The 20,949-nt window shown below is 38.8% G+C and overlaps 1 protein-coding gene across 3 annotated transcripts in view; it reads right to left on the reverse strand.

Annotated features, from left to right (window-relative positions):
* Positions 1-207: 207 nt before the first annotated feature.
* NR5A2 (nuclear receptor subfamily 5 group A member 2) overlaps positions 208-20,949 on the reverse strand; it is a 95,268-nt gene continuing 74,526 nt past the window's right edge. For all 3 annotated transcript variants that reach the window (XM_009900883.2, XM_054165099.1, XM_054165100.1), the window contains one exon: positions 208-1,376. In XM_009900883.2, coding sequence (XP_009899185.2) covers positions 1,129-1,376 — 248 coding nt within the window. In that variant the 3' untranslated portion in view covers positions 208-1,128. The remainder of the gene's footprint in view (positions 1,377-20,949) is intronic.

Genomic DNA, 20,949 nt, shown 5'->3' on the forward strand with positions numbered 1-20,949 from the left:
AGTTTCAGAAAGGAAAAATAGTCTCATTAGATATTGGATGTTTGACTTAAAATTTAGCTTTTTATTTATTGGCTATTTGAAAGACAATTCTTAATCAACTCCATGGCATCATCATGTCATGCAATTAGTTTGTCTACTCTTGCATCTTTAAGTGCATCTTTTCCTTTAGTGTTGTAAGACCAGTACTTGTTGTCCAAAGAATTTTTTTTTTCTTGGTCAAAGAAACTCTTGTTTCTGATGGCTAAAGTATCTCCATTTCCATGATTTGGAAATGGCTGTGAATATACAGCAGGGCCATCTTTTATCCCCTGCCCTAGTTAGGTATATAGTTGAATTGGGTCATTTGGTATCTTAGCTATTTAATAGCTATCCAGTAACAGCAGTAGAAGAGGGATACTGCCTGGTAGAACAACATGAACATGTGACAAAATGAACTTCAGAATATAGTAAGAATGCCAAGCTAACTGGATAACAGACTCTTCATAGTAGTTCTTTGCAGACCTGAGAGACCAACAGTTAAAACCAGCCTCTTAGGATTTGGTGGCGATACTACAGAGCACGGGGCCTGTGACAGCTCTCTCTTACAGATTGTTGAATGGATGCCACATTTTTTATCACAGAAAAAGTAAGCATTGGGTCCTTGGAAGGATGACAGAAGATGCTACAGACGCAATTTTGCATCTGTTAGAACTGTTTTACAAGTCCTGCTGTACAGTGAAGGAATTCAGTGCACGCAAATTCCCCACTATCCTCGTTGGTAATATGGATCAGGTTCTTTTTTTCTCCTAAGTTTCTTCATATTGGCAATCAGCAGAGTTAAATATACAAGTATCATTCTGTCCTTTTTCATGTTGATATTGGTGATAGTATCCTTGGTAAGTTCACTTCCCTCCAGTATAAAGTCCCATGTAGATTCCTTTGGGGCTGTGTAGCATATGATTCACAGTTTGCAATACAAATACCCTGATACATCACTTATTTACTATTAGTATTTGATTATTATACCATTTTGCAAAGTCTTAAAACCACGGTTTAATTAGTGTTGCTTGGAGCAGTTCAGAATATGTTTTTTTTTTTCCTTTTTTTTTTTTTTTTTTCCTTGAAAGCAGAAGCTCTAATAGGTATAATTTATGCTCTCTTTGCATGCAGCATTTCAATGAGTAGGTTATTACATGGCACGTCCCCGTTCAGGTGTTTGTAGTAGAGGTATTCTTCGGCCTGCATACTGATGGCCCGGATTTCTGGTAGTCGCAGGAGAAGCTGCCCAAATTTGTCTGTTTGCTGTGGGTAATTACACATTGTGTAGTCCAGCAGAGCAGCATTCACTTGCTCCTGAACACCTTCCACAAGCTGGAAGTTCTCAAGGTTTTTAACATCTGCATGATAATAAAATAAATAAAAAAGAAAGTAAACAACAATTCAGTTGCATCTGAATTCCTGTTTCCGAAAGCAGTGTTTCACTAAATGGATGTATTTTTTTTTTCCTCCTGACAAAAGCATACTTTACAAGCTGTTGAATATTCAGTGAACCCTTTTGCCAACTTTCCTGGGAAAATGATTACAGAAGAGCTTTAGCGGAGTGTCTTGTTGAAATTCTGCATATACCTCAAATCAATTAGACACCAATGGAGTCTAAGCAAGGTCAGCTCTTTTCATAGCTTACAAAAAGAAAGGTTGAGGATTCCTTAAGTAGAAGACCATAATATATTGCTAGCAAATGAGTCCCAAGGGGAAACCCTATCTTTAACCTAGTATGTTACACAATTCATATAATTCTGTATTAATTTTTCTGACCCAAGGTGAAATCTGTGTCCAGGGTATGATGTAGTTAATTCTAATAAAAAGTGACAGGGTTCTTGTTTCTGTTTGACATTTTCTAAATGATTCTGAAAGCCTTTGACTTGTCTAGCCTATGTTAATGAACCATCTGGTACACTCCAGTGACTGCCAAAATAATCTTCCCTACTGGAAACTCTCTAAAATATATATTTCACTGACTAATGACCTTTATAAAATGAAATCATTGTCCTTTGGGTGGAATAACAGATAAGAATAATGCCCTTTAACCTCAATATGGTGTCTGAAATCCAACACTGATTTTTATTTTTTTTTTTGGTATTGGACAAGGGGGGCATTTACATTGGTAAGGCAGGTACAGTTCTCTCTGCCTCTGTTTGATTATATTCTGTTTCTAAACAGTAAGTTCAAGCTCTGGAAATGCTGGAGAGAAATAAATGCCAGTCTATTAACTCCTCATTTTTTACTTCCCTGTGTAAAAAATTCTCTGATGGCATAGTCTTTCAACATGTCTGAAGAATGCAGAAGTTATTCTAAAGCTTGCAAATTAGAGTGTTGCTATAATGCAGAAAGGATGAGGTGATCAAAGTGCTCTTGCTGGGAGAACTTGTTTTGGCTCGTGTTTGATCATTTATACCATGAGTAGAGTGCTGCAACACAGTTTCCAGTAATGCTAAAACACGGTGATACTAAGCGTAATTATGCTGTAATTCATGTTGAAAAAAGACAAATCTGCCCTTCTATGGATGTTCTTGGAGCACAGGAGAAGGGGAAATTGGCAGAATTTGGTTCATTGTAAATGCCAACCTTTGATTGTAGGGGAAATGAGTATTTTCCTTTGCAAAACAGGAACACACATTGGTCCCCAAGTCCATCAGCAGCCTGGGAGGCTGTGTAAATTTGGTCTCACTGCACCTTTTCCTAGAAGTGCTTTAAATATAGCTAATATTGGTTCCTGCACATAACCACTGCTGGAACACGAGGGAAATGCATGGAGGAGGCAAACATTTTCTTTAGGACAGCAAGAATGCCAAGGATCCCAGTGGCAGCCCAGGGTAGCGCACACAACCTCCAGGGCTTGAGTGATAGGCTTTGAGCAGAAGCTTCTCTGGAATGTGCTGGCTGCCAGCTGCACTTCAGGTTCACTCTTGCACGAGGCGGACTGAGTGCTTCCTGCTGTGGCCGTTGCTGCCTGCCTCTTTCCTGTCCCAGTTTCACTCTGAAAATGAAGCAAGTGGCTTCCAGATTTAAGCTGCTTGTTTGGGAACTGGGGACATCACCTCTGTCCAAATTTTGCTGGCTGGCTTAAGGAACTTGCTAGCAATACTTGAATTATGATGGCTGTCCAACAAGGATCATCTGAACTTTGCATTATACACAGTGAAGAGAACTGGAAACTTCAAAGCTGCTATGTCTGGTCCCTTAGCTATTCAAATGCATTTATCCAAAGTCTTTTTGCCAGTGTCTCTGGAGATCTTTGGATAATCATGTTTTCCTGCATTACACTGGACATTTTCTCACACAAATTACAGCTGTTTATTACTTTATGTACCTACATAAAACTCCCAAGGTATTTTTATGCTGAGTATAACCTGGCTTAAAAAATGGGTGTCCTAAGCATATTTTTATAGGGTTAGGAAAGGAACAGTATCAACTATCACAATTATTTTAAATGGGCTGATTTCAGATGCAAAATGCAATTGTGAATGAATTGTTAGAATGTAAGAACTTCCCGCAGAAAACAAGGACTATGCTGGAGATTAAACTGTCTTAAATAGCAAGACAAAAATTTATGGTTTCAGATTCAGAATCAGAAACCTTTTTTCCTGTTAAAAATTACTTTAAATGTCACATTTAAAAAAAAACAAAAACAACCAACTGTTAGCTGATTCAACCTTTTTTAAAATAAAAGGGTATCTTTCTGTTGCTGTCTGCCTGTTTTGAATCAGACTGTGAGATTAAATTGTGCTGACTTCCTGGAAAAGCAGCCTCATGCTTATTTTCGCTCTGTAAGTGCTACTGCATGGAGTATCTATTCGTTGGTAACATCAAAACTTTTTTTTAAACAAAAATTAAGAAGAAACAATCTAAGAATTGCAAATTTTCTTTGTATTTTTGTTGTTGTTTGGTTTTGTTTGTTTCAGTTTTTGTTTCCTTGCAAAAGTGATTAATTCAATGTATGTTTAATGCATTCTGTCTTTAGCTGTATTTCTATCAGGTTCAGGCTAGATGTTAGGAAAAAGTTCTATACAGAAAGAGTGATTGCCCATTGGAATGGGCTGCCTGGGGAGGTGGTGGAGTCGCCATCACTGGAGGTTTTCAGGAGAAGACTTGATGGGGTGCTTGGTGCCGTGGGCTAGTTGTTTGGGTGGTGTTTGATTGGTTGATGGGTTGGACGCGGTGATCTTGAAGGTCTCTTCCAACCTGGTTTATTCTATGTATTCTATGTATTCTATGTATCATATTTCAAGTCTCACTGGCTTCTGGCAGTAGTAGGTGTACCTGTGCATCATGTGGGTGTTCCTATAGGCTCATCTGCTATGTGGCCTAGATGAATGGCATGGAAGCTGCAGAACTATGTGGGAAGATGGTCAGTGTTGGGTTTTTTTCCTCGTCACAGTAGACAGTTGTTTAAGTACTTGTGTATAGGCAGCATAAGCACTGAAGACAGATATAAAAATGAATACAATTAAGACTAACAGTACAAAAAAAGTAGCTTTTGCCTTCTATACCACATCCAGCCTGAGAAAATAGGTTTAATGTCTTTCCTCTGCACAAATTCTTGACAGTTGTGGTGAGCCTCAGCCCTTGTAAACAAGATGTTACTAGTTAAGCAGTGACAATACACTTTTCCTGACTGTTTCTATACCGAATCAAATACTCATATGATTACAGGTTAGGACATTGCTACACATATAATTTGTGTGTAAATCTCTCCAGGAGTGCAATCGTAACAGTGGGGATGTAGAGGCAACCTTATGACCAGTTCTGTCATTTTGGAGTGAGTCTTTCTGAAACAAACAAGAGTTTTGGATACGACTTTTGGTAAGTGCTCTCATCTCACATATATGAACAATAAATGCTGAAGTAAAGCAAACCTGACAAACTGAACAGAGAAAGAAGGCAAAGGATTGTGCTGAGACCACTGTGCAAAGCTCCACTGTAGTGTCTTGAGCTCTCTTGTATTTTTTTGTATTGTTAAAAAAGTGGTTTGCCAAGCACATAGTTGCAGTATAAATTGCATAGCTATTTTTGAGAGAGAGAAAATCACAAACTCTTGCTCTAACGAAGATTAACAACAACAAAGGAATAAATGTGAATATTAAGTTATTTCCAGTAGTTCTAATTTCTGCAGGTAGAAGAAAAAAATACAATACAGTTTTCACTCCTGGTACTTAGTAGTTAGCTGGTAGCAATACAAATGTTGTTTAATAACTGGTTTGTAAGTGGATGGTTTTCCTGTGCTTTGGGTTTGTTTTTGTTCCTGCTATTTATTATATAACTCTGGCTAAAGGTACGTGATTTAGTTTTCTGAGTAATTCCAGGGGACGTTTAGGCTGGAGGTTAGGAGGAAGTTTTACCCAGAGAGAGTGATTGCCCATTGGAATGGCCTGCGCGAGGAGGTGGTGGGGTCGCGATTGCTGGGGGTGTTCAGGGCGAGGCTTGACAGGATGCTTGGTTGCATGGTTTAGTTGATTAGGTGGTGTTGGATGATAGGTTGGACATGATGATCTTGAAGGTCTCTTCCAACCTGGTTTATTCTATTCTATTCTAATCAGTTTACTTGGTGTAAGTCTGAAGGCAGTGGTATACAATGAGCATGAAATCTGCTGCTGATGCGTACAGCACAACAGTCTTTTACACATTCATACAACTCTTCCTTCCTGTCTGCTCTTCCAGAACTGGAATGTCTCTTATCAATCTTTACATCGGTTAGTAACAATTTAAAGTACACATGTTTAAGCTTAATGCAAGAAATAATTTTCCAAGGTTTAAACACTTGTAAATTAAATGAGCAGGAATAGGCCTCCCCCTCCCACCCACCCACCCTTTAAATCCTAGCAGCTAGAAAAAGTGTTTTGTGTTGCTACAGTAAGTATCAGTCTCTTATCTCTTCTACTTTATTCACTCAGGGACTAATTACCAACTTTTTACATGAAACAGCCTTACTGTGAGCTCACAGTGGGGCACATATCTTTTTCTATCCTTATTGGAAAGTAAACCCTTAGGTCTTCTAGAATATATTATATGTTTTACAAGAAATAGCAATTGCTTTTCTGTCAAACAAAGAATTTTTAGCTTATTTCTGACGATTAAGACAAAAACAGTATTATAGTGTGTCAAGATCTGCTCTGCAGTCAGAGTAAAAATCTGCCAGTATTCCCAGAAATCCCCCCATTTTGATTATTTTCTCCATCTGCTATTAAGCTGTGCATGAAGCTGAAATTGCACACAACATTCAGCCTGAGGAGAACACTTTTGCATATTTTCCCCCAAAATGGGTCTGGTCTTTAGAGGGGGAAGATATTTAGGTTTCAGAGAGATTTTCTTCGTCTCATATTCCAGACATGAAATACTGAAGATATGGTGGTCTGCTAATCTGTAGAGAGCTTCCCATGGTCTGGGAATTTTGAAAAGGAAAATGAAACAGAATGAGAGATTTAAATTTGAAAAGCAGTAACTCCTTAGGAGCAGCGTAAATATTTCCCAAGGAAAGGCACTGAAATTCTGCCGCTCACGCCTTTTATCAGCTGCTCTGTACATAAAAGGGTGAGGAGGTGTGCACGCAGCTCAGCTGCCTCTCTGCCTTTTGCACCATTGTCAGTGCTGGTATTGAAAGGATGAAACAAGGTTACGTTCAGGCTTCTCTATGGGGAAAAATGTCTCACTGGAAACAGTCTTACAGACACTCCAGGCAACAGGACTCAATACCAGCCCAGGGTTGAGCTTCCTCACCCTGAATGGGCTGAGGAGTCCCATCATTGAAGGACTTCATTAAAACCCAACCAATCCCAAAGCTTTATAGCTCTTTGGAATGACTGTTAAACATGCAGGTAAAATATGTCTTAGAATTGTGAGGGTTGGGAGGGACCTCAAGGATCATCTAGTGCCAATCCCCCTGATATGGGCAGGGACACATTCAACTAGATCAGGTTGCTCAGTGCCACATCCAGCCTGGTGTTAAAAATCTCCAGGGATGGATCTTCCACTACCTCTGGGGAACCTGTTCCAGTGTCTCACCACCCTTATGGCAAAGAACTTCTTCCTAACGTCTAATCTAAATCTGCCCTCCTCTAGCTTGGATCCATCCCCCCTAGTCCTGTCACTACCTGACAACCTAAAAAGGCTTCTCATAGGCCACCTTCAGATACTGGAAGGCCACAAGGTTTCCACAGAGTCTTCCAAACTCTAGTGATGGTATTTTTGGCCAAGATTGCCTCAGGTTCATCCTCCAAAAGGTTTGCCTTTTTCTTTTCAGCCAGTCTGCATGGCTAATAAGCAGCATTGCCTTTGCTTAGAAAGACATTGTTGCATTTAGTGAAAGATACAGTATGTTCCTCCTCAGCCTGAAGCTGGGATCCCATCAGGGGCTTTGTTGTGAGGTCAATTCCTGTTTAACCTTTTAAGGCGGAATATGTTAATTTTTACGGAGCCTTTTCTTCTCCAGAATATTTCACATAAGAGGGACTACCCAGGAGGAAGGTGATGTTACTAAACCTTCCTCTATTTAAAACACAGCTTCTTTGCCCACTTTCTGCCAGCCTTGCAAACCTTCTGAGCTCCAGAACTTTAAAGACAGGTAGATTTTGACAGGTACTAAAAAAATTTTGAAGGCAAGAGTAGTAATCGGTGATAAAGTGCCAATCTCTGGAAATTACCCACAATTCGCCTTCACTGAAGCTAATGGCAACAACAGTGATTCCACACAGCACATCTGTCACAAAGGCAGATGTATGCCATTCTATAGCTAAGCCTTCTTGACAGACAACATACTATAATGAAGGAAGATTCATGGTAACGATAAGATCCTTACTGCAAAATTCTCCTCAGCTTTATTACAGCAGACTTCTGCTGAATATTATCTGAATGTTGGAAGTCATGGGAAACAATTTTTTATAGATGTGTTTGGTAATCAGTGGCAAGGTGCTATATTAGCACTTCCCACACCTCAAAAAACCTTTACACTGTAACAACAGAAACTGCTTTTGTTTTCTTAAGATTCCCAGATCCAAACCAAACACATAGAAAACTTTCCCCATTCTTTAGAAGGATTCTCTTTTTTTTTTTTTCTTTTTGGCAGTAGTTAAGCTGTCTCTGGATTGATCCTCTGGTTTATTAGGATCATGAATTAATTTTCATTTTCAGTTTAACATAAAATCAGATTAAGAGCACACTGTTTTGAAAACCTTGATTAAATTCTTCTATACCAATGTACTTCACACTTAAGTACTGGGCAAAATGATTTATATTTTCTGAAGATTACGATGCTTATAAGAGAATTTGTAATTGGAAACCTATTTCATCTGCTCAGTATTCAATCTTGATGTACCTTTGGTTTGTTTCAGAACAACTCAGGCTCAATGAAAACATATTTTGGTGCTGTTTTACAGTGGTAGACATCTTTCCAATGTTATTTAAAATACTGAAGTATATTCTTCTATTCCAAAGAGACTGCAAAATGACAGATTCCCACCAAGAATACACTATCCTACTGTCTGCTAGGAGCCATGCTTATTGACTTCTATGAAGAATGTTATAACTGCTTTTGCTGCTTTTAGCTCTGCAATGGAAAGGGAGATATGGGGAAGTAAGCTGTATTCCATTCTTGTGCAACTGTAAAATTATTTTAGTACATTTTAATTGTTTCTCTTCTTGTAGTCTCAGTGAAGACAAAGGGCAAAACCTAACTTGACCTCTGGAATCTCTCATGTAATTACTGAGTCATCACTCAGGAAAATAAACAGCTTGACTTTCAACAGCTCAGGCTGAATTTCAGACTTGAAAGTTAAACAAACAAACAAAATCTTCACCTGCTTCTCATCCTGGCATCCCAGGAATCAACATCCTTATTACTTGCAAATGAGGTATATGTGATACCACAGTCATTGAAACAATAAACCAAGATCCTGCCAGGCCTCTTTGGAGGAACAACTGCACACAAGTCCTGGCCCAAAGTCCACAGCCAGCTACACCCTTCAACAAAGTCCACTCGTTCCCACTGAGACTAATGAGGGAAAAGCACAGCCAGGGATGTGAATAGCCAGTTGGCATACAAGAAAAGCATAGCCAGGGATGTGAATAGCTAGTTGGCATACAAGGCTGATGGACAGATGCTGGGGACAGACTGCAAGACCGCAGGCATTCCAAGCAGTGGTTCCGTTGCTGGTACTTCATTCTAATGATGCCTAACCTCCACTACCACCTCACACTTTTTTCCTCACTTTCTAAAGCTTTCTCCATGCCTGCAGTTATTCCCCTGCTGATGTCCCAGACTTACTCCTGCTTTGGGTCTCTTGCTCATCTGGGTCCAAGAGTAGCCTGTCTATTGCCTGAAGGATTGTTATGTAGGTACTTTAATCCACATCTAGGCATTCACTGACAGGATTAGGTCCCACATGAAAGAGAAGATGCTGCTTTCTTTGAAGACATGACTGAGACACAGGAATTTGAACAGCACTTGTTCTGTTTTCTCTTCAAGGAAATTCCCCAAACAACCACGCCAATGGCTGGTCTTAGCTACTGCTGTTCTCAATGAAATTAAGCTTCAGTCTTCAGGTTGAAGCTCTGTAAAATATAATCCTAGGTGATGTAACCCCAAATTTATAGCCTGCCTTTGTAGGCAGGTGGTGAGGCAACCTGCTGGGGCTGACATGTGTCTGGTTTCTGCTTCCAGGTTTGTTTGCATATTTGACCTAGTGACCACTTCAGGTAAACAATAGATCAATCCTAGAAAAAATGTCTCATTCAAAGTCTTTTCCAGGGAAAAAATGTGTATCCACTATCCTGAGGAGCCCTGGTCACACTTGTATGCTGGCACCTGTTGATAAACGGGGGCAGAAGTGATTTAGTGAAGGTCTCACAGATAAACTGAGAAAGAATATGACTTGAAACTAATTTTTCCTAACTCCTCACCTAATCTCATGTTCATATTATATGTCTGGGCTAGCATTGTTGGAATATTCAATTGGAATTATTCACTTGGAATAAGCATAGATAAGACAACTAGTGTGTTAATCATCATACTATCAGCTGGCTTATATATATATATATATAAAAAAATATGCTTGCTTAAGTGCAGATATACAGCCATAGCACTAGTTATATCATGCAGTTACCAGGGGAAAAAAAAAAAGTTATCACAGTTGATAAAAGCAAAAACTAAGCTTCTGGTAAAAGTTTGAAAAATTAGGAGAAATAGCAAATTTACTGAACCAAATGGTTTCCCCAGTTAATTTCTGAACCATCATTTTAAGCTTCAGTAGCACATGAACAATACAAGATTGTTGGTATTTTAAGGGAACTATCTGTCAGTGTCTACAATTTGTAGGGTGTGAATAGTTTAAGATGCCATAAATATTTATGAAGTTCCTGTGAATGGTGATAGGGACATCATACAAAATCCTTGAAGTTATGAGCTGAAGCCAAAAGGGTGTTTTATGAGACTTGTAATTATAGTACATAATACTGATGTAGAGAGGAGCAAGAAATGATCTGAGAAGAACAGCATTTAGACACAAAAGGAATTAAAATGTTAAGAAATATTTGCTTGAAGATATCTGCTCTGCTTAGTCACTGGCAACTTTTCTGAATGATTGGGTTCATCACATTCACAAGAAACTTGCACATTACCTATCCTTTCCTTCTCCATCCTTCTCCTACTACTCAAGTACTGTTTAAAAATAGGAATAATGGACCTGATTAATCTCAGAGGTATTTCTACTGCTGCCACCAAGGGCTGATACAGTCCTAAAAGCAGAAATATAAATATTTTCTTGAAAAATATTGAATGTAAATTTCAACTGAGGTTAAAACACAGAAGTGCAGCTGCCACTGAAAGCCTTTTGAGAAGCAGGCTGTATCCTTTTATAAAGCCCATCTGTCTCTGCAGAGTATAAAAAATGCATGATCATAAAAAGCAGTACTCCTTAGGGGAAAAAATCTCTCTGTACTAATCTTGTAGTCACTTTACAAAACAGTTTTTAATCCCAAATTTGCATTTGATTTTCAGTCAGGAACTTCTGTGGTTTTTACAAAGTTTTCTTATTCCATTAGAATAAGATATGAGGTACAGTTTGTTCAGGTGGCAAGTCCAGACTATGAATAAACCAACGTTATCATATGAAAGAGAATTAAACAGGCAGATCCAAGTGGGGATATATTAAGCCAAATTTAAGCTCCAGTAGTTGAATTTAGCCTGTACTAGATGTCTGGTTTGCCTCAGGATATATTCAGCTTTCCAGCTAATCGACTGAGGAAAACTGCCTCAGGTATGATAAAATTTACAAGAGAGCTCAGTCGAATAGCTCTTGTTATAAATACTAGCTTAGAGGCATTCTTCTGGTCTTTGGGATCAGGACTGTATTTGCATTTAATTACTGTGTTTCAAACTTTTTTGAACTTGGTTAAAATATTAGGCCAGCCTGTTATATCATTAGAGTGGTTTCCAAATAAGGGTTGAATTTCATGCTACTCTTTTTTTTTCCTAATTAGTGAATTTTATTTGACTTTATCTTTTTGTTTAGATCTGAAGTCCCACGGGAGAAAAAAATTATTAAATTGCATTCTCTCTAAAAGAAGAAAATACAGGAAAAAAAAAAAGGTGTTTCAGTGATGTGCTGATCTAAGAGGTACAGCACCATACTATGACTTTCTGTCAATGTAACTGACAAGTAAATCAGCAGGTTTTTTGCACTGTTTTGAGACAAGGCTTAGTGTGTGACACAATTAACCAATACTATTTCAGACACACTGATTTCAAAACCTTATTTTTCCTCCTGAGACTTTTAAAGACATGATATAACTAGTTTTATGTGCCAATATTTGCACTAGCAAGGCTTTTTTTCACTGAACAAAGTCATTATCAGTAGAAGCTGATTCTAGTTTAGGGAAAACAGGGAAAAGAGAATCACCTCTGCCTGTGTAAGATATGGGAAGTGGGAATCAGTAAAGAACTGTTTTCTTAGGGGTTTTTTTGTTGTTTTTTTTTTTAATAACAGGAAGCAAAATGCATTAATTTCTCAGTTCTGAAAGCACTGCAGTAGATCCAATTTCATGACTCTTATCAGCTAAACATTTGGATTCTACCATTATTATTTAGAAGAGCTAGACCCCACTTTGGGCAGTTACTATTATTTACTGTGTAAATATAACTTAAGCTCACAAGACCCTTGATGCTACAGTGAAGCTGTTGTCTCTCAAATACCAAATTAGCATTGACAAACATTTTCTGTCTTAGATGAGAAGTGCCAACGAGTTTGGTTCCATCATCTACATGTGTGTGTCAGTCATCAGATGTTGACAACGCTTAATTTGTTCAAATGCAATGTACCATGCAGTGGTGCTCCTCACTGAGTGACAGCAGAACTAGTAGCCCTGAGACAGGGCTCCTGTCCCATCGTCTCTGTCTCCCTTGCTGGGCTCCCTGCTAGGTGGTAGAAAATAGCAGCGCTTTGCTCTCCTGTACTTTCTGTCTTGCTTTCATGGACAACAAACACAACTAAGGTAAGTAATTTTTCTGCTGCAGTATTTCAAAGCATATTGTTTCTGACATTGCCTATTGATCTGAGGGGAAGCTGCAAGTTTCATTTTTTACTCTGACACACATCTGTGCTAAGGTGTGGAAGTAGTCTGGCAAACAAGAGTGACAAAAGCCCACATGGGGACATCTGCAACTGCAAGTGTCAGTGCTCACATTCAGGGAACACTGGAAAGGCACCCAGAGGACTGTCAGCTTTTGGACTTTGATGTGTATACCACTCTTCTTCATTCTCATTGCTTCCAGTTTTAAACAGAGTAATATGAAAGATGGAGGAAAGCCTACCTCAAAGTTCCTCTGGCAACAGGGTTACTCATCAGTTAGGGTAGAGAAATGTGGGACAGCGGAAATACTCTTACACTTGCATTTCAAATATGAGATTCTTAGAAGGTATTTCTCAGTTATCTCTGATTTCCAGACAAGATGCTCTCATCTGGAAGGACTGAAGGCTCTTAGGTAAGGCAGTGCCTCAGCACATTTTTTAACATTTCAGCAGAAATAAGTCTGGTAAACTCCGGATTTCTGTTCACTGCTCAGCTGAGGCTCAAATGTTTGGTCAGATGTGGATGTGATGTTTCCATAGACAACCCATTCATGGATTTAACATCAGGAGCAGGAATTAAAGACCTCCAGACCCCTGCTAGCCTCTGGCTGGAGCTATCCCTAACACAGTTCCCTGCACAGAATCCAGTGGTGTCAAAAACCCTAGGTATTTGTTGTCTCAAATTCAGACATTCTTCATTTAGTGCAAAATAACAGACATTTACAGTCTACCTTACTGCTGGTAACTATTTAACAGCTAGGTGCTCTCACAGCATGGTACTCTTCATGTGCACAGTAATGAAAGTTTGCTATTGATTTTTCTGTAGCTGCTTGTAACTATTATAGTTGATACATCAATAGAAAAGGAAAGCACAATGTTTCACAGGAGGCAGAAAATCAGAGAATACATGATGCTGTGACAGTAAATCATGGCATAATCTCAAGAATTGATAGATGGTTACTGCTAAGTTGAAACCCATGGCTTTCTCTGAAAAGACTAACCTATAATCGCCCAATATGTTCTAGCAGACTGACTGCCTGTAATAGTGGTAAAGGACACAACACAATGTTTCATCCTCAGAATAATGGTTTCCAAGAGCTAGGCTGTTTTGTTGTGGTGGAATTTGGTTTGTGTGGTGTTGCAGAAGCAGGGAGAGAATGTTTTGAATGCTGTTTAGGCTAATACTTAAAGGTTGTATGAAAAAGAATTTTTTTCCCTTTTTTTTTCCTTTTTCTTTTTTTAAGTAAAGAGCACAGAAGCTTTCTGTGGGGAAAAAAAACCAGCACAAAAACACAACCACAAAAAAAAAAAAACAAGCCCCAAAAAGCAAGAGAAACTGTCATTAATTTTTAACTTGCAAAAGTCTGCAGTTAGTTGAAAAGGAAACGGAAAAGAGCTGATTATTCTTGAGATCAAAATATTGAAGCTATTTTGTCAAGAAAGGCAAATGCAGAGAAAATACATTTACCATAGCTGTTTCCAGTGCCACAGAATCATGAAAGGCAGCCAAAGGCACGTAAGTAATTGAAAGCTCTTTAAAGTGTCTGCATCTCTCTGCTGCCTTTTTGAGTGGCACAACGATCTCTGAATTTTACAGTATAACTAGTGAATTTTTAGTAGGAATATTCTTAATTGCTTTGTTCCCCCTTTGTTCCCTACTTCATCTCTGGTATTTTTATCTATGTTTTTCATTAATTGTGGGGGTCTTTTTTCCCTGTCTCAAAACAAAAAAGGAAGAGGAAATGGAGCTAAGAGCTGGCCAGCTGGAGCACAGTGTGCAGTCTGGATGACACTGGCAAACTCTGAGCAATGTTCCTCTCTGACAGAATATTTTCAGTGTGCAGTGCTTTTTTTCCAGCACTTCTTTAGGGGACATGAGCCTGAAATCTGTCCTTTTCAACCCTGCTGCTGACTGCAATTTCTAAATCCAAATCCCTTCTGGAAGAGGGCTACTTAGACAAGAGGAAAGGTCTTTCTGAAGCTACCAGCCATCCAGCCTGCCTCAGACTGGACTTGCAGAACAGTCTGTCCCATTTATTTTGTGTAGTCTATGGACTTTCCCCCAGTGAAAGACTGGATAGCATTGTCTATCTTATCCTGAACAGTTCAGTGATCTATATTACAATTCTGGTGTTGGGAGAGAGGAAAGATATTGTTGTAGTGTCATTCCCTATTCTGATGTTGAACTCTTTCTCTTTCTTGAGATGAGACTTTCCTTCACTTGTAAGCAAGGTTTAAAATACACATCAAACCCTCCCAGTACTGAAGATGACATTAAATGTATTATTTTCCTGATTAATCTTTGAATAATCTTATAAATAACAACTCCTAAAATATCCTTAGGAAGATGGACATGTGCAGATTAAACTTCAAGCCATGCAGACTGTTTGGGGACTCAGTCTTTCAGTTTGTCCCATGCTTGGTGACCACGCACAGGAGCAATACGGGGGACTCCTACTCTGAGAGGATCATCCAGCCTTGGCAGCAGCTTTGCCAGAGCCTAGGGAATTGCAATTTTTCACTCCCCCTCCCCTTTCCTGCCAGCAGAAGTCATTGAGACACACACTGGCACATCAGAACATGTTGTATTTCTGCACAGCCCCCTTCTGCTTCCCAGTTCATGATCACAGATGCAATCAAGGCTGGACCATAAAGTTTGTTTCTGAAGTTTCTTTCACTGTTTCTTTCCTGTTTGCTTCTGTTTCCTCTCTCTCCACCTCTGGCTTGACTTTGATCACAGTTCCATAGTTTCTCTTTCCTTCCTGGCTTACCCCCCCATTTTTCTTGATTCCTTCCCTATCTCAAACCCTCTGTTCTCTGTCTCTCTGATCCACATTACTGCTGTCCCTCATTTTCATCAACTGTGTCTGGCTTCTCTGGCTTCTGCTCTGCCCAGATATCCTCTTCTCTGCCAGTCTTCTCCCATCACTCCTGCAGATTCTTTCTTTCTGCCTGGCTTCCTGTTTAATTCTCCTGCTACTTCTGTTCATATTGTCTTTACAATACTTCACCTCTCTATTTTAACTCCCTCAGAGACAGCCATTGCTTTAATTTCTCTTCCAGTGTCTGATCTTGCACAAGCAGCAAAGGTGTAAGAAAAAGAAGTGATTTTGGGGTAGTCTGCAGTGAGCCTCCAATAAATGGCCAACAGTCACCCACATAAAACCTTCAGGTAAGAGCCTCTGTGATGTGTATTTTCAGCTAGAAACGCATGCAGAGCAGGTTTTAGCCTATACATTCTCATTTGGAAAGTATTTAGTAAGTTGTCTATTATGAGTGCAAAGTGAATCTAGCCATTATATTCCTTTAGTGTGTTCAGTGAAGCATTTAAACACATGTTCAAATTAAGACAATAGGGTGGTCTTACTGCCTACAAGGTTAAGGATATTCATTCATGTCTACATCTTAATATAGAGCTATTTATTCCCATATTATGCTGGTTAACTTGGCTAACAAAAATAGACACTGATGTTAAACACTTTTATGAATAGCAGCTAAAAAGGCTCTATATAATCCCATATTTCCTCTGTTACATATATAACACATTCAAACTTGCACCTTAAACATCTAAAATGTATATTAAAAATGAGACAGAAATTGCAAAAGTGGGGACAAATGTAAATGTAGGTTATATGCAGGTAACTGTTGCCCCTCACAGGAGGTGTTTAAAAGCCATACTTACTAGTATTCTATAAACAGAGAGGGGAAAAGTGCAGGGCACGCTGATTGGGTTATTCTGAAATCCCCAGCGTCTCCACACAAAGGCAGCAGCGCAGAATACAAATATTGCTTGGTACTCATGTTTCTAATTACTTGTGAGATTTGTATCTAACAAATATATGACCTAATTTTCTCTCAAGTATCTAATCCTATTGTTCTTTCAAAACCTTGTAAACCATGCATTTTAGAAAAGAAAAGAAAAAAAACCACCACAAACCCAAAACCCCATGAAAAGTGCTTGCTGAGGACAGGGTTTTTTTCTTCCCCCCCTAATTTTTCCGCCCCCATGGCTTGCAGCTGTCAGACAACCAGACAACATAAACCAGTAATGATCAGATTGAATCAAATTCATGCCTCAAATAATGCCACTGTACTCAGTAGTTACATGAGAAATGAATTTGCAACATGTACTGCATTTTACCAGATCAAATCAGGACAAATCAAGAGTGATTATTACAGTTCCCCTATATTTAATGGAGTTTATTAAAAAAACCTCGGCCATGAAACAGAAGGCTACCTCTGCAATTTCTGCAAGAATTTTATCATTCATGACTCCTACACTCAGGGCTAAGATGAATGATTAAAGATTATTAATGAAAACTACTAGTTTAATTCTTAACTATACTTTATAATCCCAGCATTTGTAAGATAGACACTGTCCTACCTTCTTTCATATTGCCTACATGATGTGTGGAGCCTGCATGGGAGGCTGGACTAAAACCTCTCAGCTCACTGGGCAAGTGTTCTTGGGGAGCAAATGGTTGTTTACCAAAGTTGTCATTTCAAACATCATCATTTAACATCTGTAAGAAGTTTAAGGATTGATCTGATTTTTGTTTGGCTTTGCTACAAGTTTTCACACATTAAAGGTAAAGGAGTGTGTCTTTGGTTTTGTTTCTTTATGAAGGAATAAAAAACCCCAGAGAAACAAAAGAACAGGGCAAAAGAAAATCCACTTTGTCCATATGCTAAAGCCAGCTTCTGAAAATAGTCTCTCTGGATTTGCAAAGTTTTAGACCCTGACATGAAAACACAGCAAAGAACTACTTTCATATTGAGCAATTTATAAAGAAAAGGATCAAATTTTCTCACGTTCTATTCAGCATATTTTAAATCTGATTCTTTTTAACCATGGTCTTTCTCATTGTATCTATAGATATTTCAAACAATGTTGTTTCAATTTGGTTGTACCTTAGAGAGTATCTTTAATACTCTGGATTTCACCACTATTTACAAAGGTAGATAACTATTGTTTCCATTTACCAGATACCGTGGTTGAGATACCATTTAAGAGACTTCAAAGCTTCATAGTCAGTAATAGTCAGAAGCCAAATTAAAGACAAGAGGGTTGATTTCTCTGTTGGGCAATGCTGGCACCATGAAAGGAGAACACCCCTCATGAGATGATTCTGAAATGAGGTTTTGTCCATATTCATTTGCTTTACTCTCTCAGAGGATTAAAGTAGAATAGTTTAGCTCTTCTTGTGGCAGAATGGAGTAGCCTGGCTGCTTTGCTTAAGAACCAGAGAAGAGTTAAATGTTCCAGGAGCAATGTGGTTATTTCACTATTCTCCTGGCCCTCATCATCTCAAAGAGATTTATTCCTACTTTCCAAGACAATATGGGATATGCAGCACCAAGAGACTGTATAAGATGGCTGACAACTGCTCACATCAGAAATTACCAAATTTGAACTTGGCAAATAGAGAAAGGTTTGTAAAAACTGTGGTATTTAAACTTCTTGCCTATCAAATTCATCCTCATGGATGTAGGGAGAAGAAAGGACCTATTTAATCATCATTGCTACTCCTTTAGCTATATGCTCAGTGCAAGCTGTAGATCATCTAGAAGCTGGACATCAAGTCAGTAACTTTTGATTGAGCTTATATAATAATAACTTTAGAAAAGTGGTCATCTTGATTTCAGATTTCAAGAAACAGAGTCTCCATTATACTCTGAGATGTGGTCTTCCAAAAGACAGTGATCTTCACCCTTGAATTTGTCTGTTTCTAATACAATTACTCCTAAACTAATATTACATATCTTATCCTGAACATGTGTTCTCATTGGCTTCCATGGCATATGCACAGGAGCCATTGTTTACTACATTAAACTTTTAACAAATACCACGTTGCCTCATCTCAGCCACCACAGCAAATAGTGCTGCCAAGGTACCTCATGATTTTGCATCTTCCCTTATCTAGGCTACATCTGACAAGCTGTGTTCACTTTCAAAGTCTTGTAGCTGTTCCTTCCTTACCTATCACTAGTTATTCAGCATCATGAAGCCATGTCTTCCCTCTGACTTGCCTGCAATTTTATGTCCATTTCCATCACCTTTCCAGAGCAAGTACTTTGCTTTCTCTGCTCTTCCTCTCACACTTAGTATGCCAGATCTATTTACATACCTTCTTCATATTCCTTCTCAAAACTTTTTGCTGTGAAATTTGAGACAAGCCTGGGCTGTTAAGTGTCCTGGAATTGTACCTGTCATCCTTGCACTGTCTGCCAATCAATAGCTGTTCATCATCACATATGTAGATTGTACATTTTAAGGAAGCATGTTAAAATATCACCTGCCATTAAGGATTCCTAATTATAACATTAGGAAATGTAACTATCAATAAGTTTCATGCAGGGAAGGGATCATCCTAGCCAGTTGTCTCATTGTACATTTGTGACCCATCTGCAGATGAGATTTCTTTTCAAAAAGTCTACTTGAAATCCTGTTAGTGCAGCATAAAATAATCAAGAATCCAAGGGGGCAAATAGTTTGTTAGAAAATAGCATGTAGAAAAATGTCCTTAAATCAATCTTGGTTTTATCTATTAGCCATCTGTCAGCTAATAATGATATTCAGTCCCTCCCTTGTTATAAATACATATTGATTAGTTTTAAACTCTCAACTTCAGAATGAGTTATATCTGGTCATTTCACTAAGAAAAAAAAAACCCCTAACACCTATTATACTGCATTTAATTAAGACAAGCAGCGGCTTTATGTACTGTTATTTGCTTCTGCCAAGTCTCTATGGTATAAATATTGAGCAGTCACGTCTCCTGAATACTAATCGATCCTTCCTGACTTACAAATGATTACATAAAGTTTAGGAGATGTTTCTTTGCCACTATTATCCTCTGATGCTCACTGTGGTTAGATGTTAGAGTGGAGATATGAGCCTGGATTTGAGAAGTGTGCAGTAAGTATTTTTCTAAATTGAAATATAATGTGGGGAAGCCTGAAACCCCTGGTTGAATGCTAATTGTACAGGACCCCTCAACTGCTCACTTACTGGTGTTTGCCAGGTGCAATCTTGCAAGTACACCTGGATAGCAGAATGGAGGAATGTAAGAAAACTGTGAAGGGATTTAATGAAACCATTTCATAATAACTACCCAGTGATACGTGTGTATTATGAATAAATAAGTATATAAAATCAGCTGTAAAATTAGTTGTGTATTTAGAAACTACCACAAGTAAAAATGACTAGAGTGACCACTTAGAAGACTGCTTTACACCCTAGTAGTACCCTTTATCAATGTGAGTAAGAAATGAACATATTTGTGATATCAAGTTTGTCCCTGGACCTGTACAGCTCTGACACCAGCTTGCACTGGCTTGCCAAGAAAGGCTGCCATATGATGCATTTTGCTTCAAATTCACAACACCTACTTCAGATCCTGCTTGAACAGCACTTTGTGAAGACAAAGTTGTTGTGAGCTTGGTATCCTGACAAGCCACCACCACTTCTTCAAGAGTCCCTGAAAACTACAAATGGCTCACATCTTCCCAATGCAAGCATGAGAATGGATGAGGTGGCACTCAGGATCATCTAGATCCCCGGCAGTGCCCAGGAGTCAGGGAACAGTGTAAGAAGAAGAGAAGCATGGAGCAGTATCACCCAGGAGTGGACGCTCAGACTGCAGCAGTTACAGCCTAGCAAGTTTACATATTTCAATGGATTTTCTTCCATTATGTTCTCCAGGTGACTTTGGTAACCTCAGAAACTTTCATCATCTTCTACATCTTGGAGCAAGGAGTGCCAGAGCCGAGTAATACACTGTGCTGAAGAATGAATTCCTGCATTCTGAGACACTCACCTTGTAGTTTAATGAGTTCTGTTCTACTACTAACATACCAGAATGGTGGAAGGAAGAAGAAGCTTTCTGGATGAAGAAGAAGCTTTCTGGCTAATTCCTGTTCTCAGTAAGTTCACATTTCATGGGCTGTGCTTTGAAAAGCTAGTGTAGTCCTACAGGAGGGTGTAAAAGGCAGATCTATATTTGTTGAAGGTATAATTTGATTATTAGGAAGGCTGCAATATAGATGTAAGTGCCAAAACATTCTTTTGTTCTGATAAAGTCTTCTACCTCACTAATTCCTTTATTTCATTCTCCTATTCTTTCTGTGCTGTTAAGCATTAGTTCTGTTTTGTTTTTCAGCTTCAGAATGTTGCATAACTGCATCAATGTGAGTTACTAGAACTAGGTGAAGCACAGCACAGGCAGGTTTTGTGCTGCTGCTCCTTGGGTGCATATTTGCAGGAAGCTCCTTCTAGTCCTGTGATTGGTGAGGGTACAATCTGCCCTGAAAATGCTTCATTTCACCCTGCTTCATTTGCATGAAGATCTTA

The sequence above is a fragment of the Dryobates pubescens genome, chromosome 11, assembly GCF_014839835.1.
Source record: "Dryobates pubescens isolate bDryPub1 chromosome 11, bDryPub1.pri, whole genome shotgun sequence".
Classification (NCBI taxonomy): Eukaryota; Metazoa; Chordata; class Aves; order Piciformes; family Picidae; genus Dryobates; species Dryobates pubescens.